At 35.5% G+C, this 19,153-nt stretch overlaps 1 protein-coding gene across 3 annotated transcripts in view; it reads right to left on the reverse strand.

Annotated features, from left to right (window-relative positions):
- DIAPH2 (diaphanous related formin 2) overlaps positions 1 to 19,153 on the reverse strand; it is a 293,928-nt gene that overhangs the window by 160,019 nt on the left and 114,756 nt on the right. For 2 of the 3 annotated variants that reach the window (XM_067304122.1, XM_067304120.1), the window contains exons 22-23: positions 13,851 to 14,090; positions 3,827 to 3,956 (exon numbers count right to left, since the gene is read on the reverse strand). In XM_067304122.1, coding sequence (XP_067160223.1) covers positions 3,827 to 3,956; positions 13,851 to 14,090 — 370 coding nt within the window. Of the gene's footprint in view, positions 1 to 3,826; positions 3,957 to 12,532; positions 13,061 to 13,850; positions 14,091 to 19,153 lie in introns of those variants that run through there. The other variant, XM_067304121.1, reaches the window with a different exon arrangement.

Consider the following 19,153-nt stretch of genomic DNA (forward strand, 5'->3'; position numbering starts at 1 on the left):
AAAAAATAATCACATATGACAGAGTAGATGAACAACTACCAAAAAATATCATGAGGAACAGTTGTAGCAAGTTGCACGAAGGTGGTTTATTCCGCCAAAACTCTGCTTTGTCACAGAAGGGCTCAAAGGGAACTTTCAGTCAATAACAATGAACAGTACTTCATGCTTCTGATAAGAGAGAAGTTAGTGCTGTTTAAAGAAAACTTAACCACCTTTTACGTTGTAGAATGAAACAAATTTAACCGCAGTGAAACCTGTTTCATATTTCTGCTAAATTTTGGGATTAGTAGCAACTTTGCTGTCATTAATATGCTCCCTCTCTATTGGATGCAATAGTTTAATTGAAACTTTACTGACCCTTTCGGTTTAATCCCTCAAGTCAACCTATAAAACACCAGAGGTTTTCAATCAAACTATAAACCCCCTCAAAGCTGCAGGGTGAAGTGTTAGCCACATGAGAAAACTAACAGAAGATTATCAAACATGCCTAGTAAACCATAAGGCTTTGTAAAGAATTTTAACAAGAGAAACGGAGGAGGAAGAAGATTAAATTAAAAATTCATCTCCAGAAAAAAAAAGACCAAGTGATAGCAAACATTTTCAATATTTAACTACGACAATGAACTGCTATTGCATAAATAAAATCAATCACTCTGTTATACTTTATCACAATTCCTAGTGAACACACTTCCCAGATTAATAACATTTATTAGGTAAATTGAAAAAAATGAATAAAATTTGGGATTAACAGCTCAAGTTGATGATCAGTTTGAGAAAGTTATTTGATGCTGTATCAGAGACCAGGAACAATCACCACTGACACTTTTACAAAAGGAACCAATGACAGCAAACAGCAAAATCAACAGTAACTGTACAAATTCTGTGTGTAATATCCATAGTGGTGCTCAGATTTAAGTGTCCAATGGTACATTTTTAAGCATGCATCTTTATATGTATGGTACATTCAAGACAGAAATGCACAAGATATTCTTTCTTAATCTCTACACTGCCTGCAACCACAGTACCATCCTCCACCCTCTATAAGCAGATCCGTCCCATTTTGCCATAGGCTTTCGTGCCTGTAAGGGATCTATCAGCAAAGAGGTGACTGAAGCATGGGGACACGCATGAAAACTCAGAAGGGGGGTGAGGTGGGAAATCTATACATTTGCCATAGCCAGGTGCTCCTTTCATTGAGTGCAATGAAGCAAAAGGAAAACCCTGGATTCCGAAATAACTATCTCTGTCTTGGAGAAGAAATGGTTATTTTAAGCATTAACTTTAAAAAGATGGATCCATCATCTTAATTATGAAGTAACAATTCTAGATATTGATGCAGGAGAGAAAACGTACTGCAATCTATTATAAACTGTTAAATCACAATAATTTATCTTAATTTTCAAAAGTTTCTTTGATTTATACTGCAATTCACCACCTTAACATTTAAAATCATTTTGGCACCATTCTGAATTCTGAAACTTCATACAGTATCCAAAAGTATGCCCTTCTCCTTACTGTGGAAACAGGCTTCATTAACTTGCAAGTAAAATGTCCCTTCACATAATTCAATAGTTCCAGTTTGTTTAATATAACACCATTTAAGACAAGAGTAATATCTACATATAAAATATCCCCTTCAGCACTTCCTAAAACACCACACCTTTTTCATAAAGCAGTCAATATCATCTTGTCTTAAGTTGCAACTCGCTTACTGTTGACACGGAATTGAATGACAATGCAACACTTGGGGGGTTGTGTTTTGGGGGAGTTCTGTGTATTTCTTTTAAACAGGCAGGATTTTTTCCAATGTTAAGCAATAGAAATAAATTTTCTTGCATACGCAGAAAAAAAGCACGGAAAGCTACTTGCAAAGTTTAAAAACCAGCAAAAAATATATATATAATGGCAGAAAGTTAATCACCTAAATCTGCAATTCGAAAAAATTGGAGATGAAACAATAGCAAAGTTTGGGAGTAGCTCAGGAACCACCCCAAGTCCTTGAGGAAATAAGAGTTCCACTCTCACTGGACCTGAGTTTAGGACAGAAGAGGACGCGCTGACAGAGAAAACAATGGCCTAACTAAAAAGAGTATGTTATTCAATATATGTCAGCCTCTGCAGTAAGGAGAGAAACGAACTCCTGATAACACCGAAAAAGAAAGGGGGGGTGGGGAGCAAATGAGGGCATGAGAGGGAGACAGAGAGAGAGAGAGAGAGAGAGAAGTAAACATTTGCAAAAGAAGATCTGGATAGAGCTACGCGTATCCACCTTCTTTTCTCTTCCCCCTCTCTTCACCTCATGTTCTTGTACTCTTGAATAAACAATGCCCACTTAAAAAAAAGCTCTGTTCAATTCACCTTTATCAACTGCTATCCCATAGTCTTGGCAGAGGGGGAAAGATGCAGAAAACCAGTCTTGCAAAATCTGACAGGTCAGTTGTAAAAGGAGCTTGTAACCCAGAAATTAAGTTAAAGGACAGTGCAACTGGTTGCTTCCTCACAGAGGAGTGAACGTAAACAACTCTCCCCCCCCGCACAGCACAGGCTTTTTAAAGCCTGCTGAACAGGAAAATCTCTCTAGCAAGGCAAACTTCTGTTCATTCTGACCTTAATATCAGAAAAGCTGATCACTTCCCATACTTGGGGGGCAGGAACACCTGCATAGACTGAGGAGCTCTACGGCAGCGCTGTCCCGCTGCTTTGCAGAGGGTAGACATGGGCTCGTTCTTAAGTGATTGACAAACTTAAGTATTACAAACTTAAGCTGATTTTCACAAAAACTTCAAACTCTGTCTTTTTACAAAAGATAGAAAAGGTCAAAAGGTTATGCTCCATTTTTATGAAGAGGTAAATTACATAAATAAGATAAGTATTTTCAAGGTTAGGCCGCTATTTTTGTTTTTCTTTCAGTGGCGGCTTAATTGCAGCTGGTATTTAAAATCGGATTTTGACGTAACATTTTTTGGAGGAGAATCTCTCCAAGATATTCTTTTTTAAGAAATGAAATAAAATTTCCTGCTTTGTGGTAATGGTGAATGCAGAAGCAGAATAAGACAGACAGTGTTCCAGCCCAAAGAGCTCACTCGATTGCTATTTGGGCAAATATGATCTGGAAAAGTTCTGCTAGGATAAATTTTTATTACAATTTAGACTACATATTAACCTTTTACAGTTTATAACAGCTATCATTTCTAAGTTAAATAATTTTAATCTTTCTGTATCTAGGAATCAAGTTGGGCTAAGCAGCACAGTAAGTTTTACTTTAAATGCTCTCCAACAACAATTAAGTTTTCCATCGCATTTACTGGGCAATAAGGCTGACTGACTAAGAACAAAATTAGTATTAACCGTTGACTTTGTGGTAAATGCACAGTAAATACACTGTATCTTTGATATCTTTGATTACTGGGATCTTTAAAAGGCATATTTGTTACTCTTTATTGAGGTAAAATTCAAGCGTTAAAAAGAGAAACACGTTGTGAGGGTAAGACACGTGTGTTTACTTGCAAGAAACAACCCAAGACCTTAAAGGGATAAAGAGAAACTAAACATCACCATTATAATGCTAATACATCTGAAGTTGTATGCACTTCACTGAGAAGTGCTGTATTATTTCCACAGTTCACTTCAAATGAAGAGCAATTACTTTATTACCGTTTTTCCCCTTCACATTTTCTCAGGTCAATAAATGCCAGAAAAGGAAGACTCCACCTGGATTATTAACGCTTACAGGTTACATACTCCTACAATTTCAAATGAAACGTTGGAAGTGGTTCATGTCAAAGCAAACAGGTATTACCTTTAGGTGTCTTATCTATTTGCTTACCTTTACTTGCACTCTCAACATGCTCCAATTCTTCTGGGAATTTTAAAATGTCCCGATAATTCTCCTCACAGATCTCTACCAGAAAATGCAACAGGGTTGTTTTCTGATCCGATGACTTAGTATCTCTAATCTAGAAAAGTGAACAGAGGGGAAAACAAAGAAAAATAATTTTTTTTAATGAAGCCTTTTTTTTACTTCTGCCAAACTCATTTTAATTAAACTCATTAGCAAAAAAATTACCTACAATAGTCGACTGCAAATGAAGCAAATTATTTCAAAATTCCAATTTCTACAATTACTTATAATTTTCAAGACTACAAAGGGAACCTATCCCTATACTGTATTTTTCATAAGAAATTATTCTGAGAACACTGAGATAAAAAGCACAGCTGTGAGTAAATGGAATAAAAAGAGCAAACTCCTCCTACGCCACTAGTGCCAAGTTTGTGCAGGAATCCCTCTGAACCATTGCATAGCTGGTCGGAGTGCTAAATGCAGAATTTGCTCTTTTATTCCAATCAAGTTAAAGATGCTTCTCATCATAAATCTGCAATTTTTATTGAAGAAAAAGCTGAAGAATAATGCTGGATCTTAAACTGTAATTTCCAGCTAGTTCAGGCTTTCTAAAAAATTCTGTCCAAACACATGAAATAAATGCACCTTAATATTTCTGCAATACAAAACAACAGAAAAGCAAATCTAACCCTAACTGCCAGTAAATGAAATTCATTAAGTCCAGTTTTACTTAGGAAGAGCTGTGAAAGAATTATGCACAGTGTGAAGAAACAGGCAATTACTTATATTCACCATCTTCTCAACTGTACGGGCAATTTCTAGAATAAACTAGTGATCTTAAAGGTGATATGACCCTCTGTTCTTCATTAAAGGTGTGGGCCACTAGAATCAGTTTACTGTTTTAAAAAATCGTGAGATCATGAGATATAGGGCTACTGACAAATTCCACCGTAAGCATATATATTTGTGGCTAAATCCCACACTGCAGTGTGCTGGGGAATTTGGAAAGGAACATCATGAATTTAAGAAAATGGCAAAAGAGATTCGAGTCCAAACTTGGTTTCTCCATTTTTATGGACATATAAAGAGCGAATGTATGAGTTAATTGAAGATTTGGCAGAAGCAGAGATTACCCTTTGCTTTCAAGGGCCACAGAGGCAGTAGGTGCATGTAAGAGTTTAAGAGAGGAATATACTTCATTTTTATAGATGAGAATTAATATTACAAATACAGCTGTAAAGATTTTTAACCAAATTTTACTAACTCTTCATCTGGTACAGTCCTTATACAAAAGCAAGCTACAACATACATTACAAATGAAATCAAGGATTTATTTAAGAAGAATACATAAATGTGTACAAAAGCTCCTATTTGTTTTCTCATTCTGTAAATCACTGAAAGTTCTAATTCTATAATCCTCATGACAGGCTTGAATTGATGTTCAATTTAATACAGGCCTTTCAGCTTTAAGGATTACCCTGTTAAGAACAAATGAGTACAGTCCAAAACCAAGCTTTTAAAAATATAAGATATTCAGGCAATTAAGGATGCAATTTAATTCATACTGATTCAGTGATTAAGGACTAAACAATGCTCAGTAATGGTATGCAGGTAAAAGGTTTTGATGCATTAATGCATTATCTACATAGAAGTTTCAGCAGCTAGCTTTACTGGCTAAGCATCTGCATGGTAAAAGGAAACTGCATTTCAATTTGTCTGCAAACAAGAACTGTGGGATTTGTATTCTTTGATCTTTGTGGCATCATAAAGTGGATAAAACACTTTTTTTAAATAGACAGAATTATTTTGCCTTCAGATTACAACAGAATCGCATTTTGTCACCAACAGTAACACATGAATTTACTATTTGAGTGTAGTAAAAAGTCACTCAAATCTTGAACAACCTTATCATATTTGCTTCTTTGGCCCTAACAAGCAAGTCATCTCCATTAAATTCACTCATATTTGAGTTTCACTCATTAAGATACACAATGTGTAAATTTAGCTCTTTGATTTTTAAAATTGTGTCAATGTTTTAAAATACTACTAATAACGAGAAGATAAGGAAGATAGCAATTCTGAGTCTAGTTTAGCAGACATTAAACAAAAATACAAATAAAGAATAGGAACTAGAATGCTAACACCAGGATGTCTATGTCATTATATTCTCTGCATTAACTTGCAACTTTCCAGTATTTTTATCCTTCAGGGTAAATTTTTTGGCTCTTCTCTCATTTTATTCTCTGGTAGAATCTAGATTTGACTTTATGGAAAAGACAATTCTGCATATTTAGAAAACAATAAATTTATCTTTTAAGAAACTGATTTTTTTTTTCCCCCTTATATTCAGTCCAAACCTCCCTTGCTTCAAGTTATGACCACTTTCTCTCATTCTCCTGCTATGTACATTAGCAAAGAGCCTGGCTCCATCTTATCAATAACCTCTTAATCATTGGAAGGCTGCTATAGTCCTCCCTGAAGCCTTCTTTTCTTCAGGCTGAACAAGCCCCATTGCATCAGCCTTTCTTCACAGGGCAAGCGTTCCACCTCCTTGACCATCTTTTTGGTCCTCCGCTGAACTCACTCAAGTTCATCAACAAGAAAGATATCTTGTACTGAAAACTGCACACAGTATTCCAGATGCAGTCTAGCTAATGCTGAGTAAAGAGGAAAAAAAAATCACTATCCTTGATCTATTGGCTAAGCTCCTATCGATAAAGCCCTGGACACTGTTAGCCTACATTGCTGCCAGAGCATGTTTATCCACCAGAACATAACCCACGTTTTCTGCAGAGTTGCCTTCCAGCCACTCGCAAAACAACACCTCTGCAGCAGTTCAGTCCATTCCAAGTGCATGACTTTCCATTTGTCCTGCTAGAATTTCTCAAGTTTCCAGTCAACCCATTCCTCCTAGCCCATCAAGGTCGAATGGCAGCTCTGCCCTCTAACTTAACAACTATGTCCCCCAGTTTGGTGTTGTCCACAAACCCAGTGAGCATGCATTCAAGTCTCACCTTCCAGAAGATAGTAAATAAAACAGGTCCCACTAAAGATCTCCACAGTACTCCACTTGTTACTGACCTCCAGGTAGATTATGACCCACTAACCATTACCTTTTGAGCCCAATGATCCAGCCAGTTTTCCAGCCAGCTAGCAGTCCACCGATCTAGACTGTAATGGTCAACTTCGATACTAAGATGCAGTGGGAGACCACGTTGAAACACTTTCAAAAGTCGGGGTAGATGACATCTGCTGCCCTCTCCATCCACTGATCCAGTCATTTCAGCACAGAAGGCAAACAGGTTGGTAAGGCATGATCAGGCATTTCCCTTTAGTAAATCCATGCTGTCTGTTCCTGTTCCAAACACCACTTTCTCCTTTTTGTGCCCAAAAACAGCTTCCAAGAGAACTTGCTTCATAATTTTCCCAGTGAAAAATAGTTAGGCTGACTGGTCTGCAGTTCCCTAGATCACCCTTCTCGCCCTTTTTGAAGGGCCCTTCTCCAGTTGTCATAGACCTTCCCTAGTGTCAACAACCTTTCAAAGATATTAGACAGCAACCTTACAAAGACATCAGTCACCGCTCTCAGCAACCTCAGATGCAGTCCATCTGGTCCTATGGACTTGTGTGGGTTAAGTTTTCTCTACAGATCTCTAACTTGATCCTGTCCATGACTGGTAGTTCTTCTCTTTGAACCCCGTCTCAAAGTACTAAGGTCTGGGAGACTTTATTAGGGAAGACCAGTGCAAAGAAGGCATTAAGTACCTCAGCCTCACTGCAATACCTGCATCTGCTGTAACTAAAACACACATCACATTCAGTAGCAGGCACACATTCTCCTTATCTATTCTTTGACTGCCAGGTCAGCAGTTGAAGCTCTTGTTGACCTCAACATCTCCTGTGAGTTTCAAATCCAGAGCTTTGCCTTTCCAAAGTGATTCCTGCATGCCTAGGCAACGTTTCTAAATTCCTTCTTTTTAAAAGCCTGACCTTGCTTCCCTTTCCTGTGTATGTCTATTTTGCACTGGAGCTCAGCCATGAGTTCCCTGTTTAGCCAGTCTCCTGATACATCTACTCACTTTCTTGAGTACCAGGATGGACTTCTGGGGGTTGCAGGAGGTTCCCAAAGACATGCCAGCTTGCTTCAGCTCCTTTGCTCTGCAGAGCTGCCTCCCACACACTCCCATCTACCAGTTCCTCAAATAAACCAAAGTCTGTTCTCCTGCATACCAGAGTCTGTACTCTACTTGCCGCCCTCACTCCTCTCAGGTTTTTGACTGTTTCATAGTCAGGGCTGCCAATCATTATCACATCCTTAACCAGTTCTTCATTTTTCATGAGTAGCAGATCCTGGAGAGCATCACCTGTTGTTGGCCTATTCTGCCTTTGTTTTAAAAAGGTTACCTTCTGCAAGCCTGAAGGAATGATTCTTCTGTATTAAGATTGTGACTGTGCCATGCAGAGCAAATAAGCTGCCCTTGATTCCTTACTCAAATACTGACTGCAAACCAGAGGAAAATTTGACAAATCATATATCACAATTTTAAGCACAAATTTAACTTTATAATCTTATTATTGTACCTTAGTATAAAGATAAATTGTCCTTTTATAAGCAAGAGCTCTGGAAAAGGGAAAGTTTAAGATACTAAGTTTACAAACAGAACATACTTAGACCTGCTTATGCTTACTATGGTTAATAATCAGAAAATCAAGAATAAACATCTAGTTTCTCACAAAAGCTCTCATATTTATAAAAGGATCTGAACAACCGAAGTTTAATCAACGTCTTCTCAAATAAAGATATGTCCTATTTAGGCTGGGACACCAAGATCAAAATATGAAAATAAATATTAATTTTTTTTCCTTTTTAAAATTACAAAGGCTATTCTAGTAGTCTCTATATGAAAATCTGATGGATCATCCTTGTACTTTTACTTACTGCTTTCATGGACAATAACTACCTGTGCAATTTATGGTAAATAGCAATTAGAACCATTTTTTTGTTTTCTGTTTTTTTTTAAAGATAGTCCATCTCCAGTGCATCTAAATTAACAGAAAATCAAATCAGAAACACACACTTTCGAGATTTTATTTTACTCCTAATAAATATATGTACTGGATCACAGGTTGGGAATCCTAAAAATCACTTGCTTTCAACAGTTTTATATTATGCTCAGTGCATTTTTATCCTTTTAATTCTCAAAGCATTACCACATTAAAGAAGCCATAATGGTTCCTTGAGAATTGTTAAACCAACAGCACTCACTAACATTAACTGAATTCACCATTTGGCCTACAAATAATTACTTGTCAAACAAAATATTGTAATTTATGTATTAAATCTTCAGTAGTATTAACACATTGAAACATAAAAGGTTTTATAGAGCAGCCTGTATATATGGGATTTGCAAAACATTAACAATGCAATTTCACTGACTTGAGGTTTTCCAAATTCATGCATTTTTAAACAAGAAACTATGATTGGGATGTTAACATTTTCAAATATGGATATTGACTTGATCATTCCTCATCTCAGTGGCAGAATGTGGGAATAATACATTCAATTAAAAGGAAAAAAAATCAGTAGATCAATGCAGGCTCCAGGGAGCAGCTTCTAGCTGATTGTCAAAGCATGAATTTGAATAGTCAATCCGATCAGATTCATTGTTTGGGAAAGGATTAGTTTAAGGACTAACACAGATAGAACATAATACTTGCAGCACAACTATTCAAATCAAGTAATCTACAGAGTACAGTGTTCAGGTCTATAGTTCAAAAATAACATCAATATAACAAAACATTCCTTTACATGTTGTATTTCAGTAAAGCATTTAAAACATGTAAGTCATACCACAGTCACTTTCAGAATTGTTACAGGTACTTTTGGAATAAGTCTTCCGGTCTGTGAGGGTTAAAAGTGGCAGTCAATTGTTCAAATAAGAGATCAACGCTGGAATTCATGTGCTAGAAGACTTCACAGTAGAGTGACACTTGATTACTGTAAGCAAAAAAGTGTTCCATCTATTTATTTGAGACTACATTAACTCTAGATATTTCCTAGAAATTTTTCCCCACCCTAACAAAAGAGAGAAGGGTAGATACTGAATAAACCTACACTAGGCCGAGATACAGCTTGTCTTGGACTATTTGCACTATAAACAAAAAGTAACAATAGGAAAATTACTTATAATATAACATACACATATTGATCCAGTTAGATTACCAGGAAAGCTATATTAAAACAGAGCTATGTTTGCTATTAGTCTTTCCATTTATTCCACCACAAAAACAACGACAGAAGTTATACTCTATGTTTTGCCTAAAGCAAACCCTTTTTCTTTCAATTAAATTTCTATCCAGGGTGATTTTATAGAACCACGTGGGGTCACTTGTCTTTGAAAAGAGTTAATAATTACCGTAATATGATTAAGAATAGCATTTGGATCATTTGTACACAATAATCAAAAGCAGCAATTGGTAAAAAGATTCATCTTTAGTTCTTTTATTATAATAGCAATGTCCCTGCCCTAATCTTTGCTGCTTTTTCTGCCATATTTATAAGTTCAGAGTACTTAACATTTAGGTAATCATGAATGCTCTAGTGCATATGTCAGAGTAACTGCTACTGCTTGACAGTCTTGACACAGCACATGAATTTTAATGTTGATCTTTCTTCTTTGAACAAAATTAAGTTCTCTGCTTTGAAAACAACCTTTGGCAGAAATCATTGCTTTCTTCAACAACATCATACATTGCAATATAATATCCAGAAAGATAGCTTTTAAAGATTTGCAGTTACCATAAGGCATTAGCTTTGTAGCTATGACCAGATAGGTTTAAGTTCATGCTTTCCTTTATTTCCAAAGCTATTACACAAAAACAGTTTTCTGCATAGCAAATGACCACCTTTTACTATTTTAAGAACTTTTTTTTCACAGAAACAAATAAATGGTTTACCTCAGATCAATACCTGCCATGCATTTCTTTCAGATCATACAATTTAAATATATCTACTAAAGACACAATATTAAAATTGCCCAAGAATGGAAACTGAAATCAATATGAAAATTAAGTTTAATTGAAAGTTAATTTATTAAGTTATTATACTTCATCATTAAAACAAACTCTGCTGTCTGTGTGTTCTGCTTTGCTGATAGCCAGAAAGTCCACCCCATAAGGACACTAAAACGGCATGAAGATAATACCTTTATGGTATATTTGAGAAGCAGCTGACAGGGATCAACTTTAAACACTGGGACAGGGAATGCACTTCTAGCAAATGGGCTGCAGTCTCAAGTAATGCTTGAAGGACTTCCCAAAACTGGTGGCACATTTCATGTTTTAAAGGGGAATTTTCCTTTTAAGGAAACGGATGTTCTTGTTAATCAGTGGAAAGAAATTGTACTAAACTTGTGTATTTTATGGATTGCTTTTCTCAATCTACAAGCAGAACAGCAGACAACTTCTTAAGGCATGCTCTATAGAGTTTGTTTTACCTCACAAACAGTGGTTTATAGTTATGCCATGATATGCAATTCAACTAAATTTAAGTAAGAAGAAATAATTTGAGAAAAGAAAAGGTAAAAAAGAGTCTTCTCCTCATTACAAAGCTGCTGAAACATTCAGTTTTCATGGTAAGTAAATTGAAAATCAGAAGACAAATTTCCTTCACACGTCATATCCAACTTCTAGTCTAACAATGCAGCTGAGCTTACACAAGTACTACTTCTGAACTGTAATACCCTGTTATTGGTCATGAAATTGCATACACAAAAAATGAGGCAATACTTCATAGAATACTAAAATAAGTTAGCGATTATTATACTTTACAGGTATTCTATCAAAGTGCAAGATGAAGGCTCCCAAATTCCTCTAGAAAAGCTTGAAGACTAGAATACATTCCCTGGGAGAATGAAGACACTTGAGAAGTATTCAAAAAAGGCTTCTTATATGTTAACAGTGCCTTATTAAATTGTCACCACAAAAACACTGCCCGTGTTTATACGCTCTTCACAGATTAGTAGCATCCAAATATACCACACAGCAAACAAAAAAAACCCTACCACATAGGCCACAGGACACTGGCAGACAGACTGCTATATTATCGCTGATAGACATCACTGTGATTTCTCTAACTGCCTCCTTCAGCCAAGAAATAGAAATTAGATCTTTTAATTCACAATGAAAGTAAAGATAAGGCTATGCCTTTGCAAAACATTCATCTTATAAGACAGCGAGCAGTAACATTCCAGTAAGAGAGACAATAAGCTCACCCTACCACGTTTACACACGCAGAAGATTGCATTTTCATCACGAAGGTCAGTTATTGTCCGAGAATCTCAATGTTTGAATAATGTAAAGCTGATAACTGGCTTTAGACAGATGTTAAATTTTGTACTTACAAAGATATCACCATCTGGCATAGTTTAATATTTTGTATTAGTCATAACAGTTAACAGAAAGGTCTGTGAGCCTATAATCCTAGTTAATAAAGCGAAGCTAATAAGCCATCTTACTTCCCTTTTTTTCCTTCTTTCCCCTTTTTTCTTTTTTTTTTTTTTTGTTTAATGGGGGTCACACCAGTTTGAAAGCTCTTAAGCAAAGGAACCAAATACAAACATCAACTGAAAATAACGAATACATAAGAAGTCATTACCCATACATAAATTTTAATTTTTAAGGCTACTGAAATAAAAAAAAATCCATTGTGAATACTAGGTATGTAAACACTGATCTATAAAATTCAACTTTGTAAAGAAGTATCAATCATGTACAGGGTTACTTCTCTAAATATGATCCTACAGCATAAGTATGGGCATAAAACTATTTCTGAAAAAGTAACTTCTTAAAGTACATTATTATCTAATTCCATCTGAATGGGTACTATATACAGCAGTGAAAAGTAAGGCCTTAAATGGAAACAGAAAATAATCTTTAACTTGAGCACAAATAAGCAACAAATGTAATAAATACCAGACAACCATGTCACCCCATCATGAGAAACTTCTCTGCATTTCCACTAACTTAAGAAACTTGTTCTGATTTTGGAAGTTACAAGTGATAATTCACAACTTCAAAAAAAAAAAAAAAATACAGGGCATAATTAAAATGTAGACCAATTAATGATACATTTTCATGTGTTCTATATTTCGGTCAAATCATCTTTTTCAGTCCAACGATCATCATTGTCCTTGTGGTCATTTTATTTTTAGATGTCACCTTATAACAAAGCATACCGAATACTTAAATGCAGCAGCACAGTAAACACTTCATTACAGAGAATGTTTGACTATTTTCTCTATTTGTAACAGAGAGAGAAAAAAAAAACACAAACAAAAAAACACTTCCAACAGAAATACCATTCTTAAAACCCAAAAAAATTAAAATAGATTTTGTTCCTGACAACAGGCTTGAAGTAAATAGTCAGAAATCAGCTTCTCAGTTACTTTAAATGGAATTTAGCTGTAAGCACAAATAGATACACTCTAACAGTTACTCACTTCAGTAGAGAACAGTTTGCAGAATTAGTCAATCTACATTTACTGTATCAACATCTGTTAGACTAGCATTGACAGCAGTTTATAATAATCCATCACCTGGAGTGCAAGAATTCCTTCTCAAATCAAGGCTATGCTAGAATACCACTGGTGCAGGCTCAGCATTCCCCTCCCCAACGAATAACTATTTTTCTACTTAAAACATTCATTTCCTTTTAGATTCAAAAACTACTGAAAAGCAAAAGCAGCAATGGATTTATAAACTTTCAACTTGGCCTCTCTTTAAAACTATTAAAACTATTTAAAACTATTCACAAATAAGAATACTTCCCAGGTGATGGCTTTTATTTTACGTGAAGTTGGCGACATCTTTGTAGCTCACCCCTTGCTAAAACGGAGGGGCAGTCAGCAAGTTCCACTGACGGAAGGTTTTTTCTCTACATAGGGTAGTTTGTCACATGTTGCGAGTTTCATGAATCTACAATTCCAAAGCATGACAAACTTCATCTTACCTTGCAAAGGAAACTGATGTTAAAACCAAGAGATTGCGCGTTTCTGGAGCCAGAGTTCATGTAGTTTCCAACCAAGAGCACTAACTCTAAAAGCCTCCGGAAGCTTTCACTCTTCTTCAGCTCTTCGCAAGCTAGTGTAACTGCCATAATGTCCGGTTTGATATTGTTTACGTGCTCTTCAAACATGAGCCTGAAAAGAATCCCATTGAGACGTGACCGCAACATTTTCACTGAACTCATCTGCAAGTAAGAAATAATAAATCAGAACATTAAAAAAAAAAAAGCAAATTTATGAAATTTATGCAAAATAGCTGATAATAAAAAAGACCATGTAGCCACATTAGAAAAGTACACTTCCCATACATTTGTATTGACTGTATTGTGTTTCCAAGAACCTGTACCTGCACACAGACTTTTCTTCCTCCAAGCCACATTGTTTAACTTGAACCACTTCATTGAACCAACGTATTAAAAATAAAAAGAACACTTTTTGTTACCAAATAACTTAATTCCAAACTCACTGACAATAAATGCAGCATACTGCCAAAACACTTCTTCACAGCAAAGGAAATGCAAGCCAGTTCCACCAGTTAACAACAACTGAAGATTAATTTTAACATACACGTTGTCACAGCTCAAAAAAAAAGTTACCCTTGGTCTCTGATATTTACTGATTTCCTAAAATTAAGTTTTTCAGTTTTTCTTCCTACAAAAACAGGGTAGGAATCTCTTAAGTGTGTGTGCTGATACCAGCACAAATACAAACGTTTCAGTCTGATTAAGCTAAAGAATTATACTTTTCCCTTTCAGACCCTCTCTTACTGAGCTGATGCACAGTTCCCAACTTGCCCTTGATCCTTAGGGGAGAAATAGGGGAGAAAGTAGAGGGAGGATGAATTCTTAGGGGTCCTTGGGGAAGGACGGGGGAAAACTTCAGCGAGTTTCAGACATAGGAGGTCGTTTCACTAGTTAGATGTTTACATGAAGCCAGGTTACATCAATACCATTAGTCATGAAGTATTTTCCACCATTATACTGATGTGAGTTATTGTAAAAAATACTGATGACATTAGTGCTACATCTAAGGTGTTTATTTTTGCAGTTTTAATTAAACTGAAACACTTTTTTTGTTCACTTATTAGCTATACCCATAGCATCCTAAGTTATACAGAAATAATAATACAAATTCTGCCAGTATTTTGGAATGATAGTTACTGAAAAAGCCCAAATGTATTTTAGAAGACACAGTACAACACACATTTGATCCTGAGATCTTTCAAGTTCACCTTAAAAAAAGCCCCAAGCTGTGTATCTCAAAGACCGATCAGATTCAGGAGGCAGATAAAGGGGTTTTGGCACAAATTCATGGCAACAAATCCTATGTATGCAAGGAAATATGCCCCAAGATACTAAAGCAAGGATATACTTCAGGTTTACACTTTCAGTTCTGATCACAAGACATCACACTGTGCAGGCAACACACTGCCTGCTTTTCAACCTGTTGTCTTTGCCCTTGAAACAAACTTCTTGAGCTACTCCCCAAGATGCTATTGCCTTCACATTTCAGGTACTTTGCTAAAGGCAGTACATGACTTCCTGACCTGATAAATAGATAGGAGGTTATAAATCACACCTCTGTAAAATGGGAAACGATGTAGATATTGAAGAGTATCTTTGCCAGTGACTCATCAGCTTAAATGCCCCAAGATCAGTTTTGTTAGATTGTCTGACAAAATATGTCCTTATAGTTATTATATGAATATAATTCACAGAAGATATTTAAAAGCTTTAGAATACGAAAACAGAAGTGCAACGATAAGTTGACAGACACTGATCGAAACATTTGTGAAGAATAATCCTTTACAACATGTTAGCTGATTTGGACTTTTCTCTTTTTTAAATGCTGTGAAGTGGCATGGAGCACTGGTCACCAGGCTACAATATGCAGGGGATTTATTTGCATTGCAAGGTAGCTGTCTATAACAACAGCACTAAGTTTTAATTTCATTTCCTGATCTGCATAGTATTTTAAAAAATCTTGACAATTTAGTGAGAGCTGCTTCCAGTGAGATTTCCTATAGAATTAAAAACACTTATGTACATTATGTTCTTTATGCATCAGTGGATGATGACCAGGAGTTGCATTTCCCACCCCACAAGCTTCTCCTTCTTACGTATGTATCTATACACACATTTTCCATGGCTGATTAAAATACTGAACTTAGAGGAATCTTATGAAAATAGGTAAGATGCAATAATTATATTCATTAAGATTCATTAAGAAAAAAATATCAGGTTCTTTATAGCTCTAAAAATTGGTGTCAAAGTCATATAAGATCTTACTAAAATATTACACATATTCAAGTGGATAAAAGTAACAGCAAGTATTATCCAGGACAAGAGATTAAAAAAAAAAAAAAAAATCCTGTCCAGCTAATGCTGTGGGCACTGGAGCTAATAAGATTGTTTCCTATGCATCTGCATGTCATAATTTCCCCATCTGGGCTTTCATAAAGATTCTCATCTGAACTGTCCACTTAGTCAAGTTCTTGATTCACTTCTTACTTAAAGAAACGTAATTATCTTTCAATTCTCTAGCCCTCCGTCAAAACTTAGTTCAAAGGTTATTGGAGAACAAGGCAAAAAGCATGATTAAATCCTTTGTTTCCTAAGGGAAAAAGCTGTAATACCTATAATACAAATTTGTGAACCTACTCAGACAACTTATTCAGCCTCTTAACTTACAATACATTCATCAGTTGCTATTCTTTTTTTTTGCAGTGTTCTACAAAGATTAATTCTGCAGCAGCACTAGAAATTACAGTAGGGAAAAACAAATGGCCACATTTAACTAAAAAGATTGAATGACTAAAACAACACAGGTTCAGCTTGTACAATTCCTCTTGACTGGTCTGCCTTCCAGCAAGGACTCTTTTGGATAGGCAGTGCTGGTTACCCACCAGATAGGGTCACGGAATCTCCAAAAGAACTCCTGCTTTTCCAAAACACAAAAGAGACAAGGTATCTTTTGGTCAGTTCCAGTTACTTTGGTTTTTTTTGTTTGTTTTGTTTTTGTATAGGAAATAGTTATTAACTAAAACTTGCATCACAACTGTGGGATGATCTTTTAGAAGTGGTAACAATATTCTCAACTCCACTTCAAATCTCATGGTTGGTAGTAAAGAAACATGGGTAAAGTTTTGTGAGTTTAAACACCACGAACTCTGCGTAAGATTATATTTTTTAGGCCTTTATTGAGAAGAAATGGTTAGTACTTGCACTTTATAGCACAGATATGGGAGTTAAACTTTCATAATACTTATGCTGTTCAACCAGCAATCAAATTAAAAACAAGTGTCATTATTTAAGATGCACCTGCTCCTGTGTCATAAAAAGTTAACCTTTTTAAATACATATTTTATATTTAAATATCAGAAAATTCCGCACAGCTTATTTAATGTTATAGAACTGAATCAGTTAATCTATTTTCCTCACTCTGCTTCTCATATAAAAATGATTGTGTTACTGATGCTGATTTTGAGCTGCCTTTTTTTATCCCAGGATATAACTTCAAAAATTGCTCCAATAATTAATTTGAGTATATAATTGATCTTAATATTTCATCTAAATGAAAATGCGATGCTCTAATTTTCATTCATATATCAGATGAATATTAAGCTAATTGGTCTCTTACAGTAAGCAACCCATTTATTAAGTATGGCTTTTCTACACAAATTTTAAACATCTTATTCTGACCTTTATTAAACTTAATGGGCATACTGATTATCCAATTAAAATCTCTGTTAATTAACATACCTAAATTTACATACAAATAAGTGTACACCTTTTAAATGTTCCGTAATATAGCCTATCAGTTAGCTTTTATTTCTAAACCTACTCTTCTTAACATCAAGGTTAAGATTATTATTAATGCAAGACTCCAAAATTAATTCAACATACAGTGAAAAAGAACCTCCTTACTTGACTGCAATCAAGTTCAGCTGAATTTCTTCCACTTTAATGGAAGAATGGATGGTTGAATTAAATTAAATCATAAATAAAACCAGCATTTTAGTAGTACTATTGTAGCTTTAGGACTCTAAAACTAGGACAGAAGCAGCGCCCATAAGGAAAAGCAGTATTTTTTAAATTGAATCAGATTATAAAGTTGAATAAACAAACAAGCTTCAGGACACTTATTCTCTTCATCAGGCAAACACCACAGTTTGGACATGTTTGATTAAGCACATTTTTCTAGTTAATGTTGCATTAACTACTTTTGAATTCTTTCTCAGCTTTTGTGGTTAGTCATTCCCCAAAATAATGAAGCAGCAAAGAAAGGGATCATGAGTGTATTACGTGATACTTACTATCCAAAAATAAGGATGTATTTATAAAAATTATATGACTTTTTCAAAACATTTGAGTAAAAAACAAGGACCATTTAGATTCAATTCAGTAGTAATTACAAGTCAGAAACAGAAGATCACAGGTGTGTAAGATAACCAAAAGACATGACAGTCTCCCCAGTGATTTTCATTTATTGTTCTCAATTTTTCATTTCCTTTGAATTTTCTGTTACTTATTTTGATGTAGAATCCCTAGAAGATGGCTCAGGGCAGTACACTGACATCTGCAGCTTGCTCCTAACCCATGGTGCAGCCTTATTGTCACAGCTTTCCTCAGCGGAAGGGTAATTCACTATTACCCAACAGAGAACAGCGAGGATGCAGATAAACAGCAAGCTGATCCAGAAATCTCTTTATATAAAGCCTATAGAAAAATATAGCAAAACTGAATTGGTAAAAAAGGCTGAGGTAGAAGACACAAGGTAGGTATAATGTTTATATGAAAATGTGTGCAGCAAAAGAAGGGGTCTAGTTAGGAGAAGATAAGTTACAGAAGATCAAGGCGGTGTGGGTAGGAATTTACAGCAGTAAAAAGGAGGAATGTCTATAGTATGCCTTAAATCAAGGTCAATAAGCATCATTTTCTCAATTGCTTTGCTAACATCATTTTAAACAGCTAACTGAATGGACTTTATAGACATCTTAGTAACCTTAATTTGTCTTTAATGCCCCTGTCTTGCTTGCTTTCATCCTGTGTTTTCTTTGGACAAGTTTCAAATACTCTCAGTGCACAAAATCTAAATAATTTCACACTTGGATTGGCATTATTTCTGTGAGAGAGGAATACTGAAATATTTATTGGGTATATCAGTCACTCCCTGCTATACTTTTGCTCACTGCCTTTTCAGAAGTAGAGAGGAAGCAGAGAGAGCAACTCAACTGCTCTGGCATTCC

The sequence above is a fragment of the Apteryx mantelli genome, chromosome 13 (assembly GCF_036417845.1).
Source record: "Apteryx mantelli isolate bAptMan1 chromosome 13, bAptMan1.hap1, whole genome shotgun sequence".
Classification (NCBI taxonomy): Eukaryota; Metazoa; Chordata; class Aves; order Apterygiformes; family Apterygidae; genus Apteryx; species Apteryx mantelli.